This window comes from Gymnodraco acuticeps, unplaced genomic scaffold (genome assembly GCF_902827175.1).
Source record: "Gymnodraco acuticeps unplaced genomic scaffold, fGymAcu1.1, whole genome shotgun sequence".
In the NCBI taxonomy this organism is placed as follows: domain Eukaryota; kingdom Metazoa; phylum Chordata; class Actinopteri; order Perciformes; family Bathydraconidae; genus Gymnodraco; species Gymnodraco acuticeps.
In genome coordinates this window covers 137,905-159,402 of record NW_022989798.1, presented here as the reverse complement: position 1 = coordinate 159,402, position 21,498 = coordinate 137,905, and the positions used below count along the sequence as shown (strand labels likewise).

Here is a 21,498-nt window from a genome sequence, read left to right as displayed (position 1 = left end):
CCCACTTGAAAATACATGAAACCATAGAATGTGCTTTTGATGGATGTGATTTCAAGACAACCATATATGGGACTTATGCGACACACAGAAGTAGAAAACACAGATCCTATTCATGGAAAGATTTTAAGACTGAAGTGATTGCAAAACATCCAGGGTTGGACTCGCATGGTCATGCGGACATAGATACCACCTTAGAGCTGGGTTGTGAAAGGGATACTTCAAGTGAAATAGTGAAAAATATTGCTTCTCTCTTGTTAAAATTGGAAAGCATCTATAATGTCTCTGGCAAATGTGTTGAGGACTTGGTGGAACAGCTTCAGTTTATCAGCACATCCTCAACTCAGTATATTCCAAAGTTAGTTAATGATATTTTTACAAAGAATATTGTAACAACTGCTGTTGATGAAGCAATTGTCAGTGAATTGGTAGACAAACTGTGTCACTCTAATCCTCTTAATGCAGCCTTTGGTCCTGAGGGACCATTTTCTTCCACATTTTGGAGGGGAAAATATTTTAAGGAAAACTTCAGTGTAATTGAGCCAGTTGACTATATTTTGGATCCAAAGGAGAATTGAAGCTTTCAGTATGTGCTTGTTCTTCAAACCTTACAGCAATTGTTGAAAAATGAAGACATTGTGAACAATGTATTGAATAAACATTCAAACATTTCACAGTTGGCATCCTTCCATGATGGCAAATATTTCAAGCTAAATGAATTTCATGCTAATGGAGAGTTCAGAATTTCACTTATACTTTACGTAGACAATTTTGAAATCTACAATCCTCTTGGAACATCGCAAACAAATCACAAAGTTACAGCAGTTTACTGGGAACTTGCTGATGTACCATCTGAACTAAGATCACAGCTAACATAAATGTATTTGGCTCTCCTTTGTAAAGCGAATGATGTAAACAAATGTGGCTATTAAACTGAATTTCTTTGCCTCAGGTTGGTACAAATATCAGAGGTACTGTTTTTTGTGTTTCAGCAGACAATCTTGGTGCTCATTCTTTGGGTGGACTTGTAGACAACTTTTCTGGACATTATATCTGTAGGTTTTGCATTGGGGACCATTCTCACTATCAGCAAAAGGAAGTGCGTTCAGGAGCTTTTCCACCAAGAACAAAAGATAACTATGATTTACATGTTCAGTCTGTAAAAGGAAATCCTGCTCAGGTACACTGTTGTGGTGTGAAGAAAGGTTGTCCCATAACTGGGAAATTAAGTTATTTCCATTTTGTAACAGGGTACCTACCCAGGGGCGGATCTACCGGGGTGGCATGGGGTGGCAACTGCCACCCTAAACAATAGCCTTGTCACCCCAGCTGCCACCCCAGTTGGCATCTTTGTTTTGAAAGAAAAGTTGTTGCTCATCGGACATTTATGAGAGAAAGTCTCTAATGTCCGAGTGCAAGTGAATGCAGCACAAGATGCACGTCATGTAACCCCTCCCCCGGTCCTGGCGCGAGAGTGGAAATATGATTGGTGGCGAATTCACTTGAACGGGACGGCGCAAAACGAGAAGCCTTTCGGACCCAAGCACTGAAGCAATGAGGTAGTTGCGGTCTACACTGACAGAGAAGAGACTGTCAGTTTGGCTGTACTCAGCATTGAACCAAAACGCACTACAGCTGTTGATCTTAATAAGTTTGTGAGGCGTTTTGCTGAACAAAATAGTAATCGCCGCATTCAGCTGTAATAGACATGCCAACTTTATGCTCTGCTCACGGATGACTCGATGAGCATAACAAACTGTTAAGATGATGACCTTGTATGCGTGTATATATTGTTTTCTTTGAGGGGGTCTGCCCCCAAAAAACAGTTTTAAGTCCTGAGAAAGTAAAATAAGACGGTGTGTAAAACTACACTGCCCAGCCAACAGAAAGTAACCACTTTGATTTAACTAGGCCAGTAGGTAAGGACCTTCCACTGGATAATAACTGCAGCGATGTTTTAGCTGAATACACGTTTTTTAACCCTAACTGATGCAGTTAGTCACTTCTTTAATGTTTGTTCTTTCTGATGTAAAGTCAAGGTTGTAACTGTATATCAATAATGATATAATTACTTGTTTTCAAATTTGAAGGAGGGCGAGCAAGCATCTTGATGAACATTCATCATTAACTCCTCCAAAAAATATAGTTTATTCAATACTAAATGAATATGTGAATCATAACAGTTCTTCACTATATCTGTAAAGCGTCTTTGAGCACCTGTAAGAACACTAACAAATTAAATCTATTATTATTATTATTTATTAACAGTGATTGACAGCTGACAGGAATAATATGATTGTTAATAGTATCATATTCATTCAGACAAACATCGATGAGACAGTTAATTAATGTACTTATTGCAGCAGTCTGCATAGATTTGGTTCCCCTGCTGGTCTAAGAGTGAAACAAATTCATTCAGTTATTGTTCAGTTAAAATTCATTAAATTACGTCTGCCACCTTATATATGTATATGTAAGGCTTTACTGATGTGCCACAATAATATCACCTATGTGATTGAGTTAAAATATTAATATTGTGGCTTTCCAAGTTAACATTGATTGTAGGGGTGTAACGGTTCACAAACATTTCGGTTCAGTACGTACCTCGGTTTTTAGGTCACGGTTCGGTTCGGTTCGTTACGTTTTCGGTACAGCAGAAAAAATTATCACAAAACATTAAATATTTTTTTAAAATTATTATTAAACTGTGAATAATGTATTCAAATAAATACAAAATATAGTAAAATAAACATTAAGGTGCAGCATTTCGATGAACTGAAATAATCTGTATTTGAACTGTACTAGTACCTAAGCAGCCAGCTTGACATTAGGACTTGCTTGTCATTGTATTTTCATGTTGTTTAAAGAAAGATGAACTTGTCCACATTGCTTGCTGAAATGGCAGATCTGCTGGCACTAACCATGTCTCCTGCTGTGGAGAACACCCTCTCTAGGGACAGAGGTAGCACAGCCAGGTAGCGCTTTGCTAACATGGCAACATAAGGATATTTGGCGTTTCTAATAGCTTTGGCTCGGTCTGAACTTTTTGCGAGTGGTGGAGGCTTACATGCTAGTGGGAGTTGGGTTTGCACTTCAGTCTTTTTTCTTTTGGTACCGGTGATATTCACATTCGGGTGATGCCTTTTCAAATGAGTGTGATGTATTGCCAGCCGCGTAACCAATGTTAGTTGAACAATGCCGACAAACAGCTTTGGTTCAGTCCACCTGTCTTTGTCCGTCATCCTTGTACGTAACTGCGAAACCAAAATGTTCCAAAACCGGAGACTTCAATGATGCTGGAGGATTTTCGAGCTCAACTTTATCTGCGTTCGCCATTTCGACAGTTCCTCAAATTACTGACTACATTTGAACGCATCCCTGTGACCAGCTCTCATAGTATGCCTCTCGTCCAATGAAATGACTTGGTCGCTCTATGATATATACCTGAGATTACTTCCAGAAAGTTGTTCATGTTCTCAATTTTTTACGTTTAACGCTATATTCGTTCGGTACCGAACCGAAGGGCCCGTACCAAATAATTTCAGTACGGGTACCGTTACACCCCTAATTGATTGATATGATTGCGATTTAAATCAGCATATACTTCTGTCAGGGGATGCCACCCCTCAAAATCTCCTGCCACTCTCTTGCCACCCCATGAATATTTGTCTAGATCAGCCCCTGTACCCACCAGATGTTTTACACTATATTTTTGAAGGCATCATTCCGTTGGAATTGGCACTATGTTTTAAATTGTTCATCCGCAAGCGGTATTTCACCTTGATAGAATTTAACAATTCCATAAATCAATTTCCATACAGATGGACTGATAAAACTGATCATCCCCAACCTTTGCCAAGTCAAGTTTATTTATCATTATTTTTATCATGGTGTTTGAATTGATTTTAGGTGAACACAGGAACAAAACATTTGCTGTTCCTGATGCAGAGGCACTGACTGCTTGTCTAATTTTCTGAATGTTTTCAGTGAAGAAGGAGGCAAAATCATTGCAGGCCCTGGTGGATAGAAATTCAGAGGCTACTGACACTGGATTTTTTATTAGTCTGTCGACGGTAGCAAACAAGGCACGTGAGTTGTTTTTGTTTTTGGCAATGATGTCAGAGAAGAAAGACTGTCGTGCAATTTTCAATTCCAAATTATAAAAGCCAAGTCTCTCTTTATAGATTTCAAAATGAACCTGGAGATTTGTTTTTTGTCTTGACTGACTAACCCAGAGGTCGCGTTAACCGAATATTTTCCGTCTATGACGGATTTTTTTTAACAAAGACGGAAAAATCTGAAAGCAGTCCGTCATTTTGACGGATTAGAACAAACTCGGAACAGCGCCAAAGTTTCCCCGCAGCGAGGCTCCGGTGTTAAGCATGCCTGCCAAAAAGGAAATGATACCTTTGCCAAACCCAACTTTGCCCTACAAATCATTGAAATTAGTTTTGGCTTTACGCTGTGCGCACTCCCGCGAGGTGCAGTGGGCATGCATAACACGGCGCTAACAGTTCACAAGCGTGCACCCCGCCCCCCGTTGACAGTTCACGACTGTGCTCTCCCCCCCCCCCCCCCCCCGGTTGACAGTTCACGACCGTGCTCTCCCCCCCCCAGAGCGTAAAGGCCGACTGGTAATACTGCTGACTTTTGACGGAAATTTTACGATCCTGTCCGTCAAAATGACGGGCAGTGAAAAAGTCTAGCGCAACCTCTGGACTAACCTCAGTGTGAGAAAAAGTTTTTAGAGAGTACTTGTCCATGGACAAGTGAGTTTGGCAATTTACTTGTCCGAATACATTTTTCACTTGTCCAGAATGGACAAAAATTTGGGGCCACTGGAATCTTCTTCTTCGTCATCGTATTTTACATTTTCCCACGGTTTTTACGACACCGCTAACGTAAGTGAGCGGTAAGATTTTACTGCATCACACATAGGGTTGGGTATCATTTGGATTTTAACGATTCCGGTTCTGCTTTTCGATTCCGGTTATTTTCGGTTCTCGATTCCGGTTCTTTGAGAGGGTAAAAATAAGTCCCATGACAAACTGGGAGAAAAATATATTTATGAAAACATTAAGTCAAATCTGTATTCCTATTTACAAATCACTTCATACTGTTGAATTTCTTACGGTTATTGAATACAATTATATAAAAATAATCTCTGCATTGTTTAGTTAGTTCTAAGACCACACGACCACACGAGGACGAAAACGGCTAAACGCATAGGATTAACGCAAACGCAATTGCAAACAAGCTTCCGTCCACACGCAATAGTTATCCGGATAGTGTCTGCTCACACGAGACCGCTCCGTTTAGCTCCAACCGCTGGAGAAGCTGCAGTACATATGCAGGAGCCTGTACGTGGCGCTGTAACTTCCTCCACAAAAGCAGCGAAGAAGCATGGTTGTCATGGTTGCCCTTCTGTTTATTCTCCGCGGTGGGGGCCGAGGGAACCGGGCAGAGTTTTTCGCCAGTCAACGTGTATTAAAGTTTAAACCTTCCGACAAAATTATAAAAGTGCCGGTCAAAGGTCTTCTTTGTTATTTATTGAGCTTTAAAACAAATGAATAACGACTCTATATAATATAATAATAAAAATACACGGAGCCTCTCTTTTTCCACCCTCTCTTTGGACAGCGTCAGTGTCTGTTTCATGCAGCAGCTGATCCAGTAATGAGTGACCCGGCCGACAGTAAAAATAAACATATTTATAACTAGGTAGTTTGAGAGGTGTCTCCGTCCTGTCAGATTAGACTTCACTCGCGTTTATGTCTATATCGAGAGAAAGATAAATAATCTAAATTCAGTGTGCAGTTTACTTTGACGCGGGGTGAGCAGCAGAGGTGGGGAGAGGCGGGGCTATTGCGCAATCATTATCAGAAAATGATCGCTGAAGCTGCAGTACATATCCACAAAAGCAGCGAGTAAGATCCCCCCGGATGTGTAAGTCTGCTGTATATGTTGCACAAAGAACTGTAGCATGGTCAGTAGCGTCCGGAGCACGATAGCAACTCTGCGATCCGCCATTGTTGTTGTTGTTGGTGGCGAAACACATCAGCAATGGCGCGGGGTACGCGGAGGTGAGCAGCAGAGGTGGGGAGAGGCGGGGCTATTGCTATTGCGCAATCACTATCAGAACATGTTCGTATAGGGCGTACACACAGAGCCGTTTGACCCCCCAGAGCGTTGCGTATGCCGTTCTATCCACCTTGGGACCCGTTGTCGTTTCCTCAGTCGTTTAGTGCCGTATGCGGTCGTCCTCGTGTGGCCGAATGGTCTATATGACACTAAACAGTAACGCAAACGGCCGTTTTCGTCCTCGTGTGGCCGGGGCATAAGTGGTGCAGTTTGAGAATGTACAATTGGCCCAGTCTCCTCTGATGTTACACTGCAACCTGCCTGTGAGACAGAGTCCAACCACACATGTCCAACACATAGGCCTAATAATAATGACACATTAGATGTATAGCCTATAGGCCTAGCGTTTTTCTACAACTCAAAGACGCTTGCTTTACTTCATAAAGGAAATGGTGGTCAATATTAACAACATAGGAGTTACAACGCTTAATAACCTTCATTATGTGTTAGAGAAAGAACATAAGAAAGTTTGACAAAGATGAGGCTGTTAAACGGGCAGCGGATCCGCTGTATGTAGAAAGAGAGAGAGAGAGAGAGAGAGAGAGAGAGAGAGAGAGAGACGCTGAGCTGCACGGCTGCACCATGCAGCGATCAGCTGATACGGAGCATAGAGAGAGCTGCAGTCCGCGGGGCTCGGCCTCGCCTCCTGTCCTCACAACTCTTATTAATCCCTGTACCGGACAATTGTTATTTTTTCCTACTCGGAACCGAGTTTTGCTTCCCAACCCTGCCACTGTGCTACACTTCTCACCACGCTCCGCCCCGCCCCCGTCTAACAGTACAGAAAGCGGCGATATGCATTTCCTTAGGAATCGACAAGCAGAACCGAAGCTAACATTTCTAATCGAACAATGGCGGACACGGACAATTTGCGAATGAGTTCTGCCTTTTGTAAACTGAATGTATCAATAATTTGTCAATAAATCAGGCCGAAAAACGTCACTTGTCCGCCGGACAAGTCAATTGAAAGATCTACTTGTCCGATATTGTAAATAGCACGTCCCGGACGGTGGGACGTGTACTTTTTCGCACACTGACCTATGCCTTGGCTCCGAGATACCCGAAGAATCTCAAATATAGTTTTGAGGTATTCCAAAAACTACTGTTGGAGCTGGATCCTGGAAACCTTTCAACCAAGGTTCAGAGACTGACAAATGGCCTGCATATGTAGTTGCCAACTACTGTTCAGCAAGATGCTAAAAGGTGTGTTGAGAGTTCCATTGATTTAATTGCATTTTGGACTGGTATTGTTGTAAAGTGTCACTGTTCTTGGTGCATTTCAGTCATATGCAGAGTTCAGTTCAGCCCGTTGCTCCCATAGCTCAATGGAAATGTTCACATGCTCATTGGCAAACATATACCTGGTTTAAAGTTAAGCTAGATAAAATGCCTAACAGTTTTATTATTATATAATCCAAGTTGAGATTTCCATTAATGCTAAGATTTCTCTACTGACTCGCAATTAGTCTTGTTGCATTTTACCTATGTTTAAAGGACCGCTTAGTTATATGCAGAGCTCAATTCAGCTCATCGTTTTTATAGCATGGCCATTGTTACCAGGGCTGCCTCTTCTTAGTCGATTAGTCAACTTTATTGGTGGTTTTGGTGGACGAAGATTTAAAGTAGTGTTTTTATGTGATTCTTTGTGAAGAATCTGTTGATTAAATCGAGTAATCAATTAGTCATCAAATTTGTATGAGTGTTAGTCGACTAAGAATGTATTTTGTCAAGAACAGCCCCTAATTGTTACAAATGTAATTTGTAAAGTAAACCAGGTTGAGACTTAATGTCATGTGTATGTGTTATACTGGTCAAATATGAACAATAAATGTATAATTAAAATGTCAATGTGTACAATTGCTTTATGTTTATCATTTGGTTTTATTAGATTTATTGACCTCAGGTAAAGCACTCCTGGAGTAAAGGGTAAATACAGTTAAAAAATAAGTAAATGTAACACATGTATTTATATAATTAATAGTCCAGTTTTAATTAATTAAACATTTAGTACATTTAACACATTTATTTTGTTAAATAATAGTCTCCTTTTCAGTTACATCTACCTAGCATTTAAATTATATCTACAATTTTGTTTTTGTGGTTTTGATTTAGGGTTACTATTGCATTGACTTTTTAATGACATTTACTCAATTGTATATGTTATGCGGGTGAGGATTTGTTCTGCCGTGCCTTAATCCACAGTGACATGCTGCTCTGCCTGAAATAAAACTCTGACGTCACTGCCTTATTCCTTCTCTGATTGGCTGCCAAGAATTAAGATCTCTTTCTATGTGGATATGGAACGTTATTAGCGAAATAATGCGGCTGATGGTCTTGAAAAAAATCTTAATCTTGCACATTGCAGACAAGGAAGACTTGAATGATGGTTTATATTAGTGCAGGCTTCATATGACCCGCAGGTATTTGGTTAATCCCTATCTTTATTCAAGAGCGTGGTCTTTAAAGTTGAGAGCATCATTTATTGATTTGACGTTCAGATTATGTATTTATTTCCCTCAAACCCTGTCCTTGCACTCAAATAGTGCCTGCTTGCACTTAGATTTAATCTGCTTCTGCTCAAACTGTTCGCTTGCACTCAGATATATTGCTGCTTGCACAGATTTCCTGTGTTCCAGCTGTTGGAGTCTACCGGACCAGGTCCGTCCTCCGCGCAGATCGTTTGGATATGGCTAGAGCGGGGTCGCTGTCCGGATCTGCCGATGACCGTTCTTAGTTCTGAGGGAAAAGGAATTGTGTCCTAGACACTGTTCTCTGTTTGCTGTACAAAACTAGACTTTGCACTCCAATGGATTGTTTCTTCAAATAAGCACTTTATTACACAGTTCAACAAAGATACATCAATCTGATACTATACCACAAAGCGCCTTGGACTCCTTCTTCTTGAGTTCTCACCGTGACAAGCTCGTCAGTGTAAGATCCCAGTTGAAGAGAGCCTCGAGTACTGAATACATCCTGCTTATATACTGTTCCTAGCGGAGCCCCCACCTTCGCTGCTTTCTTGTGGTGTAATCTGCCGTTGCTACCCTAGCAACTCTTAGGTTAGCCTTCGGCGCGCTTTTGTTACTTCCTTATTTGCTTTCACTCACTTCCTTATCTGGTTTCACTCACAAGACTCCCCTTGTGAACTGTTGCGCCTGCTTGGTGGGTGATTTAGTGTGAGAATAATGAGTTCTGCAACCTTGTGGCTTATCAGTTTGGACATAACAGGATGCCTCTGTTCTTAATCTGGTTGACCCCGCGTTTTTGTTGCACACAGTATTCACATAGTATATTTCCACTGAGGCTTCTCAGCAGTTGGACTTTAACACAGTACTGTACTTTTCCACTCAGACAGCTCAATGTCTTAGCTTTTCCATGATAGGCCCACTATATCTTATATTCACTGCCACATTTGCCTTATCTTTATCCTTCAATCCCCCTTTTGCCCCATTCTAATGATTGGGGCAACAAAACAACGCTATTGTTTATGTACATTTATGTCAGCTGTTTTAGGCTTCTGTCTCCCTTTCCCACATTCTGCCATACGGTGGTACTGGTGGTGCTGTCGGGAAAGTGTCCATTGCTGCCGCTTCTTCTTCACCTTCTTCAATGTCTGGGTTGTTTTCTAAGGATAGCAAGGCGAGTTGTTGGCCCAGGGGAGTAGAAGGTGCTATGGCGGTACTAATTATTTTGTCCACCATTGAACGGATACATGGGATGCAGCAGCACCCGCACAAGGTCAAAATTGCTGCAAACACGGCCATTGATACCAATACTGAGGTGACCAGGGTTTTGTATTTACCGAACACTGACATCCATTCGTCCCATTTACCGTCGATACCAGATTGATCTTTCATGCGGGAGTTGAGGGTTTTCAGACCGTCCAGTGCTATTTGTAGAGTTCCATCTGCAGCGGTGTTGTTGGGAATGAAGGTGCAGCATTGCTCTCCGAACATTGCACATACTCCGCCTTTTTCTGCTAGGAGCATGTCTAGGGCCATTCTGTTTTGATAGGCCATGAGTGATGTGGCTTTCAATTGCTCACTAACTGCCTTGAGTCCGGCATGTGTGAGGTTTCCTAGGCGTTGGATATTATAATGAATGTAATTGATGCGGTCTGAGTTTTTATTGATGACACACCAGGGGCAGATGATGGATGTGAAGCCGTCCGCTAGTTGATCGGCTATTTTGTAGTCACTTGGTACGCCCCGTGGTACCCCTATTGCGTCTATGTACGTTGGATCTGGGTCAATCATGGCTTTGCGTTTGACTCTGTTCGTAGTATGATAGGGGTATTGTTCTGCCAGGTTTGTTATGTCCCCTACTTTTAATTTGTAGGTTTTCACTGGTAGAAGCAAAGTGACCAGTGCACATAGACCACTGGCATTATATGGGACGCGATCGTGGAGTTGGTTGCCACCGCAGTGGAACCATATGTCTGCTCGGATTACACCACGTCCAGGTGTAGTTGGTGTCACTATGTGGTCGCAGAGAGTTTTGTTGAACCCCCCGGTGTTTCTGATTGTGGTGTGGAAACAGGTGTAATTCAACCTCGGAACTTTTGCAAAGAATAAGGGCTTTTTTAATTCCGCGTTGGCTAAAGGGAAGTAAACGTCGTATTTAGAGCAATTGTGTTGAGGGTTGTCTGTCCCCATTATTTCAGTGGCACACCTTGGTTCTACCGGGGCAGGAATTATGTGGAGCAGGGGTCTGGCTCCCATACAAATGAGGCAGTCATCGCCTGTGTCTAGCGCGGCTTGTTGTGCCATCAGTAACCAGTTGTTGCTGTTTGCTGTGTGTCCCGAGATTCCAGTTGCTGCTTGGAACTCTTGATCAGTTGTCCACTCCTTAGTGGAGTGGATCACCACCCCCTTTTGGACGGATACTATGTCAGATTGTGGTCTTTTAATGCGACTGGACATGCATACGTATATAGAGAATTGGGGGCTTGGCGATGTCTTGGGCCATAGATAAAAGGATGCGCAAGGGGGTTCATCTTTCTTGGGTTGGGGTACCCCCGTTAAGTCTAACTGTATTACGAGGCCAGATGAGGATTTTGCCAGGTGTACTCTTTGCCTTACTTTTTTCGCTGTTCCTGTTGACGATGAACTCCAATCCGCCCCTGTCTCTCCCACCAAGTCGGTCCACGCTCGACCATAGCTATATCTTTCATTGGGATCGCCTTTTCCGAACCAAAAGTCTAGCGTCATGTACCATTGGTATTTGTTTCCCCACGACCCTCCTTTTTGGTTGAGTTCGTTTGACAAACTGGTGTACGGGATGAGGGTAGTGGTGCTTGAGTCCGAGGGTAGGCAAAGTGTCAGCGAGATGTGTCTCAATGCATCTTTCTGGTTACATTGGTTGAAATTTGCCGTATCTACTGTGCCGGCCACATTGCGGACGTGTCTAGTTAGGCTGTTTTTTGGAGGAGAAAAGGTATCTCCTCTTTTTGGAGGAGAAAAGGAATTTGGATTATTACTTTGGTCAATGATTTGCCTCCCCCTTTCACCCACTATGATAATGATTATTCCAACAATAATGAAAAAACACAGTGTTAAGGCCAAGCAATAGAGGTGTTGGTTAGGTCCTGAGTTCTTCTTCATCTTTGTTTTTCTTGTAAAAGTTCTTTGGTGTATCAGTGTAGGTGAGTGTCTCTTATGTGGTGTGTGTATGTGATGCGTGTGGTGTACCGCCTACTTTGGGGGAGCGGTCCCTTGTTGTGCCTCCTCGCCGGCTGTTATCTCCTGGGCTGCCGTTGGTTCCCCTGTTGTCTCCTCCTCCTCGGAAGTGGAGTCGATGTCCACACTTGGGGGTTGGGGGGCTTCGGTTGTTTGCCTGATGTTCAGTTGGCCTAGGTCCTGGATGGTGTCAGCGAGGGTCCTGGTAGGTGCTGGTGCTTCCACACACCTGCTCCAGTGGTACCACGTGTCTCCTTTTCTGTCTACTCTGACTGCATGATCTGTTCGCTGGGTTACCTTGAGTGGTTCAGAGAACCTTGGAGCACACCACTTGGGTTTGATCGTCTTCAGGCGGACGTATTCAGCGTCCCTGCTGCCCTCAGCTTCCTCTGTGTGTCCTTTGGCTCTGGCTGCTGTGGATTCGTCCGCGAACTCTGCAACGAGGCATTTTAGTTGTTTATAGTAGGCCTGGTGCCCCACTTTGTCATACAGTTCCTATGAAACCGTGGCTCCCGCCCCTGGGCCTGGAAACTGGTGCCCATGAGTCATTTCATATGGAGTGAACCCAGTGGTCCTGCAAATGGAACTCCTGATAGCCAATAGGGCGAGAGGTAGTGCCTCCAACCATGTCATTCCTGTTTCTTCCATCGCCTTTGCTAGTTTCTGTTTTAGATTTAAGTTCATTCTCTCAACCTTTCCCTGTGATTGTGGATGATACACTGCTCCAAATCTGTGGGTTAGCCCAAGAGAGGCTTCCACCACCGCTAAATCGTGATTTTTGAAGTGGCTTCCATTGTCACTGCGAATCTTTTTGGGGAACCCATGTCTTGGAATGTAGGTTTGTACCAGGAAGTTGATTACAGACTGGCTGTCTTCTTTTGCACAGGGGATGGCTTCTGGCCACCCTGTGTAGGCATCCACAACCATGAGTATTGTTAGAGATTTGGAGGGCAAACTGGCCCGCTTTTCAAATCTCCGCGCGTCCCTATCAAGCTGGTTATAATACAGGAAGGAATCCATATCTACAAAGTAACCGTTAACAATAATCTACTTTAATGGCAATATGACAATGCAATACAATCATTACAATACAACATAATATATTACAATTATATTGTAATGGTTAAGGAGTATTGCCGGCTCACTCCTGCCCTGGTTCCCGTGCTGCGGAGATCCTTTCGCTCGGGCAGCATGTGAAGAGAGACCGAACGCCAGGGATCCACCGGATATATACCAGAGTAAGAAGGAGGGGTTAGGGGTTAGGTCAGCTGGTCATCTTTTCAGGTCATCTCATTGGGAGACGCAACGCTGGCCAGCAGGAAACCAAACAGGCTCACTTTCCAACAAAAGGTCTCAAGGCCTGCATACCTACACCTCCCCCACAGAGCAATAAAACCCTGTTTACTCCAACCAGCCCAGAATGTTTATAGCCATTTTTAGTCCTTACATTTATGAAAGGACAAAACAGAGAAATCAATATAAAACACAAACACAGGTATTGTTTGAACAGTATTCACTTAACTGCTACTATTGATAACCACCAGAGAAACCCAAGGGACCTCTCTTAATATCACAAACACTGTAGCTAGATCTAAGTTGAATGCAAATCAAGACATGCTCTCACCTTCCCCCATCTTCCTTTGTCCTCAAAAACACATGTCAACAGGCCCCATATCCAGCTCACAGTTTCACCCAAATTATTCCTATTTTAAGCTTATCCATAGTTTGCTAATATGAATACATACAAATATTCCACTACAAATCCCCCTTTTTATCTCCTTCTCCAGAGATAAACTCAGAAGAGGCATTTTGAAAGATACCCACTTTCATTCTTTTCTACTGTGTCCGTCCCCCAAACATTGTATACATCCATCCGAAGCTGGTATTTAGAGTACTTGAAACCTTCATGGAGACAGAACACCACTTTCCATGGCAGTGAAGGAACCATGAGGGGGTAGCTGAGTGCTAGAATCATCAGCCCCCCCCCCCTCGGAGGAATAGCCCACAAGGACAGCTAATAGGGAGGGGGAGATGCGGCTTTCCCTTCACGGGTAGAACTGATCAGAGAGAAGTAGACTCCTCTGCTGCCTCGACAAGTCCCCTGTGCCGTCCTGGCTTGCCGTGTCTTTGTCCCCCCGATCCGCTGACAGCAGCTTCTGGGCTGCCTGCTAGAGAGATGTCTTCCTCCTCCTCGGCCTCCGGCCCGCTGATGGCGGCTTCCGGGTCGATGCTGTAGAGATGTCTTCCCGATCCTCCTTCTCCAGTCCGCTGCTTCTGAGTAGTCCACGTCTGCCAGGGCCATGTCCGTCCTGATGTTGTCCCCTGGTCCTAGCAGGTGGTTTCCCCGCCGCACACTGGCTCCCGTGGTACGAGCTGTCCCCCTTTTCTCCCAGGCAGACGGCATAAGAGGTCCGCTGGGTCACTCGGTCGGGGCCGGAGAGCCTGGGGTTGAGCCACTTTGTCCTGATGACTTTCAGCCAGACGAACTCTGCTGTGTCGGCCTCGTGCTTCTCGGGTCCCCCTTTTGGCGCCAGCAACCTGTGTGGAGAAATCTGATACAACTCCCTCAAGCCTACGCTCAGCTGTTTTGACCCACTTGGAGCCTGTTGGTGGGGTGTCTTGAAACAACAGCCGTCTGTGAACAGGTTTTCTAAATTAATTGTAGACCTCCTATCTGCCAGTGCAGCTTCAGAATCGTAATACTTGGACTGTGCCAACTAAATAAGAACCCCAACATCTTTAGATAAACTAAATAACATATTTCAATAGCTCTGAATTTCTGACAAGCATCCGTGTTTATTTTTAAATGAAATCCTATTTAAAATCTAAATATAATATGAACTGCTAATGTTTCTAGTAAAGAAACACACTAATGTTATGGATTCAAAAACAACCATTATCAAGCTGAAAAAATGAATACAGAATTCCAACAAACTGTCATCAAATGTCTTTCTATTCTAAATTTAGATGAAATGTATATCCCCATAATGACCTAAACAATAAAGTCTATGGCTTTTACTTCTTTACCAGGCTAGTTACATGATGTTGTCTAAATTAAATTCTGTCTCAATACACTACTATGTTTTAGCTTTAACTGTAATATGTTCTTTCTACATTTCAAACCTCAGTTACTCTAATGTCTGTTAAAATATTACAAAATTGTTTCATTATCACAGGTCAACTTCTTCGGTTTCACAGTAGCCCCTTGGCCACTACTTCTTTGTTACCTGTTATAATTCAAATCAATATTTAGAAACATCTCAACATTCATCAAACAGTATCTTATCCCCAGATATGGAGCAGGTTAATTACATTCAATGCTCAGTTTGAACATCTGGGTTGGGGCGGAAGGTTTCTGTCAATCCTTAAAAGAACAATTTAAATTGTGAATTTTACAGCCATGTTGAGATTTATACATTATACTCACTCCCCCCTTTTACACATGAAATCATGTGTAACAAAACCCTGTAATGGGAGGGGAACAAAAACTGTCAGGTAATTGGTTAGGGACATAACGAACATTATTTTCAATTTGACATCATTATCATTATTTCCATAGTGAACACTTCAGTGAAAAGAAGTGTTCCTCTCCGTCCTTCAGGCCTAAAAGAAACAGAATCTTCAGATTTTAGTTTTACATTTGCAAACCACCAACTCATGTGAGAGTAAAATATCACATGTGCGGTTTCCCCTTTTTGTGGAATATTCCACTACAGTATGTACCTCTTTCCCCTGTGTCTGTCTATCATGTCTGTATAGTCTATGACTATCTCCTCCCCTGCCATTGTTATTGCAGGAAACTTTCCCTCATGTGGTTTGATGGTGGCCCTCACATTGTAGCGTCCACAAATACTGCATTCTTCAAGATGATTAGCTATTAAATCTGGTAGGTAAGGGTGCCACCAATGGGTCAGGGCCCTAACCATTTGGTTCTTTCCTACGTGTGCCATTGAGTGTGCTTCCTTCATCATAGCTCTTACCCACCCTGGTGGGATCACTGGCCTCCCGTCTGGGGAGTACCAAATGTCATTTGCTCCCTTTCTTGCCCCTTTGTTTCTCCAGGCCGTTAGTTCTTGCGGGGAAGCTTTAGATTGTTCTTTAGCCAACTCCTCATCTGTTCTGGCTTCTAGTATTCCTTCTTGGGGAGCCCGTACAACCATTTGTGAGAATGTGGCTTCGTATCCGGCTGCCTGCTTGGCGGCCAGATCGGCGGCAGTGTTTCCATCGGTTAGGTACCCTGTGGTTTTGGAGTGTCCTTTGCATTTGATTACAGCTACTCTGTTGGGTTTCATGATAGCCTCCTCTAACGCCTTGATTTCGTGATAGTGTTTCACTGGTGTTCCTGTACTAGTTACGAATCCTGCCCTGAGCCATCTTTTTAGGTCGTGGTGCACTACCCCGTGTACGTATGCCGAGTCTGTGTACACATTGATGTCTTGATCTATTCCTTGGTTCAAAGCGGCGATTACGCCCTTTAATTCAGCTAGTTGAGCTGACACTTTTAACTAACCCTAACCCTGCTAGTCTTCTACCTTTTCTTAGATACTAGGGCCTTGCCTAGTTTTACACTGTACTATGGCTACTGGTACGGCGACCAGGTTTACACCTTCCCTTTGGACCGCGGCGGATCCTCATAAATTACGGGTTTCACCCGCTTCTCACCACAGATTTGTTTATGCCCTTGTTGATCTATTTAGTGCACACAATTTTATTTACGTTTTATCTTTACTTTTTAGCTGAGACAATTATTTCTGCCATTTTCACACAATCCTAAAATTTAGTGGTATTTCAAACACATCTATTTGTTGTAACAGGCAGATGCTTACCTTGATTCTGAGTTACCCGGGTTTTTGATTGTGTGAGATGGTTTCTTGTAAAAGCCGTAAACTCAATGTTTTTTGGTGTCCTCTCAGAAGGTCATCGGTGTCCAGACTACCTGCTCTAGACCATCACGTCGGGGTCACCAAGCTGTTGGAGTCTACCGGACCAGGTCCGTCCTTCGCGCAGATCGTTTGGATATGGCTAGAGCGGGGTCGCTGTCCGGATCTGCCGATGACCGTTCTTAGTTCTGAGGGAAAAGGAATTGTGTCCTAGACACTATTCTCTGTTAGCTGTACAAAACTAGACTTTGCACTCCAATGGATTGTTTCTTCAAATAAGCACTTTATTACACAGTTCAACAAAGATACATCAATCTGATACTATACCACAAAGCGCCTTGGACTCCTTCTTGAGTTCTCACCGTGACAAGCTCGTCAGTGTAAGATCCCAGTTGAAGAGAGCCTCGAGTACTGAATACATCCTGCTTATATACTGTTCCTAGCGGAGCCCCCCACCTTCGCTGCTTTCTTGTGGTGTAATCTGCCGTTGCTACCCTAGCAACTCTTAGGTTAGCCTTCGGCGCGCTTTTGTTACTTCCTCATTTGCTTTCACTCACTTCCTTATCTGGTTTCACTCACAAGACTGCCCTTGTGAACTGTTGCGCCTGCTTGGTGGGTGATTTAGTGTGAGAATAATGAGTTCTGCAACCTTGTGGCTTATCAGTTTGGACATAACAGGATGCCTCTGTTCTTAATCTGGTTGACCCGCGTTTTTGTTGCACACAGTATTCACATAGTATATTTCCACTGAGGCTTCTCAGCAGTTGGACTTTAACACAGTACTGTACTTTTCCACTCAGACAGCTCAATGTCTTAGCTTTTCCATGATAGGCCCACTATATCTTATATTCACTGCCACATTTGCCTTATCTTTATCCTTCACAGCTTAAAACCTTCTCCTCGCACTCAGGCTGTTTCTGTGCGCTCGTCAAATGTCTGCTCTCAGATCTTCCATTTAAAGTGATGTTTAAATCTAATGGGGCTCATTTTTATATTGCTTCAGTTTATAATCGTAACAGATCGAAAAGTTCAGATTCATTGTTCAATACATGATGTGCTTCCACAAACATCATTATTACATTCAAATGAAGTACCTTATTCAAGTTGACTTTGAATAATAACATGGGAGAAATGGGCGGAAGCGCTCTATTTTCCTCTCTCCCTCCCCTGACAGCCCTTCAGCAGCTCGCTGATCCAGTAACGAGTGACCCGACAGTGAAGAATAAACATATTTATAACTAGTTTAGGTTGTTCCAGGGGTAGGCCTTTATAGAGAGCACCGATCACACTATTAAGAGTGAATATCGGCCGATAACCATCGGTGGCGGATCGATCAGAGCATCCCTTATTATTAATGTGAGTCTTTTATTTAGCCACACTGAGTGATTAAACTTAAACAGGACATGTGCTACACCCATGGATGAAGGGAAAATGAAACTCACAGAAGCATACATTACAATTACTATATTGTGTGTATTTAAGAACCATTTGAAATATTACCACCTTGGTTTAAGCTAAAGTTAATAGGCATGTTAGTTCATGCAGCTGTCAATGAACAAGACCTGATGTGGTTGATTCACGACACCCTTGCCAGCGTAAAAAGTATGGCAAATAAAACGATATGACTTTGCGCCATGTTGGACAGTGATCCTCCAGACTGTTGTTCTGCTCCAGCACGGTGTGCTACGGCTACTATTAACGTAGCTATTATGTAAGGTGCTGCGCTGGTATATATTAACTGTGCTTTTTTCCCCCAAAAAGTTGTAAATGAAACAAGTGAAGTACATGTGATAAAGCCGTGGAGGGCGGGAATTTATAAACCAAAGAGTGACCCCTAGATTCCACTGGGTCCGTCTGCGTCGTGTTACGGCCGGGTTACGGCTGTGCCGCGGCATTCGAAGAGATCGCGGCCACTCTAGTCAATGGGTGCTATTCCACCAGACGCGCCGCGTTACGGCTCAGAAGCGTCTCACAAGCGTCTCGCCGCTGGGCTCCACTCGAAATAGGATTCAAGTTTATTTTTCGACGCGACGCGTTGCAGAGGCGGCGGGCAGGAAGTGGACCGGTGACAGAATCCGGCCCATCCCCCAAATAAACTAATTTGCAGACCCTATCCCTCCGTAGTCTGGAGGAGAAATGCCAGCGTTCTCCTCCGGTTTACAGGCACTGTGTAAATTATATTTATAGAATAATTATGATAATGAATGAATTGTTTTACCACTAAAATACAGCAACACATCTTTGATTCATGTCGTCTACAACTGGAATATTACAATTATTATTAACTTTGTCTGTACAAAAACTGCGAGCCGGCAGGCAAGATGCTCCGAAAACCGCGGCGCTTCCGCGACGCAGACCGACCCGGTGGAATCTAGGGGTGATCCCAGCGGCGAGACGCTTCTGGGACGCTTCTAAGCCGTAACGCGGCGCGTCTGGTGGAATAGCACCCATTGACTAGAGTGGCCGCGATCTTGTCGAACACCGCGGCGCAGCCGGACCCGGTGGAATCTAGGGGTTACCGCCCTTACGGGACGCTCTAATAAGTCAAGCGAACGCACCCGCAAGGACACTTGGCCTCCTATTGGTTGAGGGATTTTGACAGGGTTGTTGCACAAGAAATCCAAGCGCAGAGCATAAATCTGAGAGCAGACATTTCACGAGTGCACAGAAACAGCCTGAGTGTGAGGAGAAGGTTTTAAACTGGAACATGGGAAATCTGTAAGCAGCAATATATCGGAGTGCAAGCGTACAGTTTGAGCAGAAGCAGAGCAAGCAGGAACTATTTGAGTGTGAGGACAGCCGTTTGAGGGAAAGAAATACATAATCTGAACATGAAATCAATAAATGATACTCTCAAATGTAAAGACCACGTTCTTGAATAAAGATAGGGATTAACCCCCATACGCAGGCAGGTTAGGAAAGCACACTTCCTCTTTGTTTCTTCTGCTCATTAGTCTTTTTATTTTTCTCTCCCTGGCATAAATTACATCAGCGATCTGGTGACGTTAGACCCTCTGTTTTGTTATTTAGGATGAACTACAATGAGTAATACCCTAAAAAAAGGCAAATGACAGACTAGTTCTCCTACAGCAGAAGCTCAGCAGGCTGAATTATCTTCTCTTGTCCTCTCCTTCCCCAGGCAGAGCGAGAGCGTCAGTACGAGTTCCCCCAGGCCCACCGCCCGTCTAAACCACCGAAGGAGTCCTATCTGAGCGAACAGGTCTTCTCTCCGCACCCCTTCACCCCCTCCATCAAGGCCCATTTGAAAGGCAGCCCCCTGTACACGGACCTCAGGATCAGCAGCCTGTCAGAGGGTCCGAGGGGCCTGCCCTCCTGGACCCTCGAGGAGTTCAAACGCAACTCAGGAGAGAAGGGGAAGCAGCTCACCGCTCTGGACCTGCAGGTACTGGACTCACATCACAGGAGGGCATGGGGGGGAATAGGTTTAGCTGCCCTGTTCCTTTGTAGGTACTTTACACCGTTTTACATTTACCTGCACCAAAGCATGTTTCTGGGGAACCGAATACAGTTTAGAGCCGGTCTTTTAAAAAATATATATACTATATCAACTTAATATAATTGCTTTCAACCAACCTAACAGTTATGTGTAATTTCAAGTCAACGTTTCAGTATTTTTCAGTGTGTTTAAGGCATCTAGCGGCTTGATGGAAACAAAGGAAGGCAGCCACAACAACAGTCAAACCATACTTAACCAACCTTGAGACCTCGGAAATCGGGAGAATTTCAAAACCACCGCGGGGGGGGTGGGGGTGCTAGTGGATCGCCGGAGCTGTATTAGATTGACATTAACATGCTTATTGTAGTTGTAAGTGCACTGCCTTGCAGCCAGTAGCACCATCCTTGATGGAGCATATCTGTGGGCTGGACCTGTATTTTACAGGAAAGGAGTGAGCAGAGGGTCGAGTTGTCGATTGTTGTTCTGTTTTCTGTGACTATCTTCCTCACCCTCTCAGACTTTCAGTTGCGCGCGCTACTAAAGAGACGCGCTACCATGGAAACCAAACAATGGTGTAGCTGTATTAAAGTCTGAGTGGAAACAGTCCTGAGTAAATCTGATTTTGTCAGAAATCGGGAGAAATATGACCCCGGGAGGAAACCGGGAGAGGGCTATGAAATCGGGAGTCTCCCGCGAAAATCGGGAGGGTTGGCAAGTATGAATCAAACACACATTCACACACTATAGGGACATAAACTCAATCATTAAGACAAATATGAAATGAACAATCAATTCGTCAAGAATGAAAAACACACTTCTACAACAAATAAAGTCAATATTAAATCAGATCATACATAAGTTCTTGTCTGAAGTGACCATAAATAGTAGATTTATTGTGCTTACAAACATGTTAAAGTCCATTTAAATAGGGTTGTTAAATAAAGAAAATGAAAGAAATTAGTCAAGGGAGATTTCTAATTTCACCCTTGTTTACATTTAGTTTCTTACACCATAACTCGTAGTTCATATTATAACTACACACAGAGTAGTATACATCCCATCTGACCACGGCTCTCTACCAGCTCGTACTCCGTTTCAGTTTTCAATATGAACATAAAAATAGGTTTTGCTGTAATTATTCCATACATACAGGCCAATAAGGTTAAAACTAATTTAGTTGTTAAAGTATAATGGAGAGTTGCACAACCCGATAAAGTTAGTACTTTTATGCTACTTTAGGAAAATAAAATAGCCAGAAAGCCTTTTAATGCCTCCAATAAGAGACAAAACATCCCGCCCAGCTTCATTTGACTTATAATTACTTTAATCAACAACAAGCACAGTC

At 43.4% G+C, this 21,498-nt stretch overlaps 2 protein-coding genes across 4 annotated transcripts in view; one reads left to right on the top strand and one right to left on the bottom strand.

Annotated features, from left to right (window-relative positions):
• Nucleotides 1-21,498, top strand: part of minar1 (membrane integral NOTCH2 associated receptor 1) — a 137,512-nt gene that overhangs the window by 54,240 nt on the left and 61,774 nt on the right. The window contains exon 4 of one of the 2 annotated variants that reach the window (XM_034222391.1): nucleotides 19,836-20,099. The exons of the other annotated variant lie outside the window; for it this stretch is intronic. Within the exon in view, the coding sequence (XP_034078282.1) occupies nucleotides 19,836-20,099 (264 nt within the window). The remainder of the gene's footprint in view (nucleotides 1-19,835; nucleotides 20,100-21,498) is intronic. 2 annotated transcript variants of the gene reach the window in all.
• LOC117550103 lies at nucleotides 8,776-11,493 on the bottom strand. Of its 2 annotated transcripts, none has more exons than XM_034222429.1 (2): nucleotides 9,014-11,493; nucleotides 8,776-8,874 (listed from the first exon to the last, which is right to left on the bottom strand). In XM_034222429.1, exon 1 carries the CDS (start codon nucleotides 11,346-11,348, stop codon nucleotides 9,648-9,650), a length of 1,701 nt encoding a protein of 566 aa, XP_034078320.1. In that variant the 5' UTR covers nucleotides 11,349-11,493; the 3' UTR covers nucleotides 8,776-8,874; nucleotides 9,014-9,647. The 2 variants fall into 2 exon arrangements, with proteins under 2 accessions (XP_034078320.1, XP_034078311.1); XM_034222420.1 differs by having other exon boundaries at nucleotides 8,789-8,896.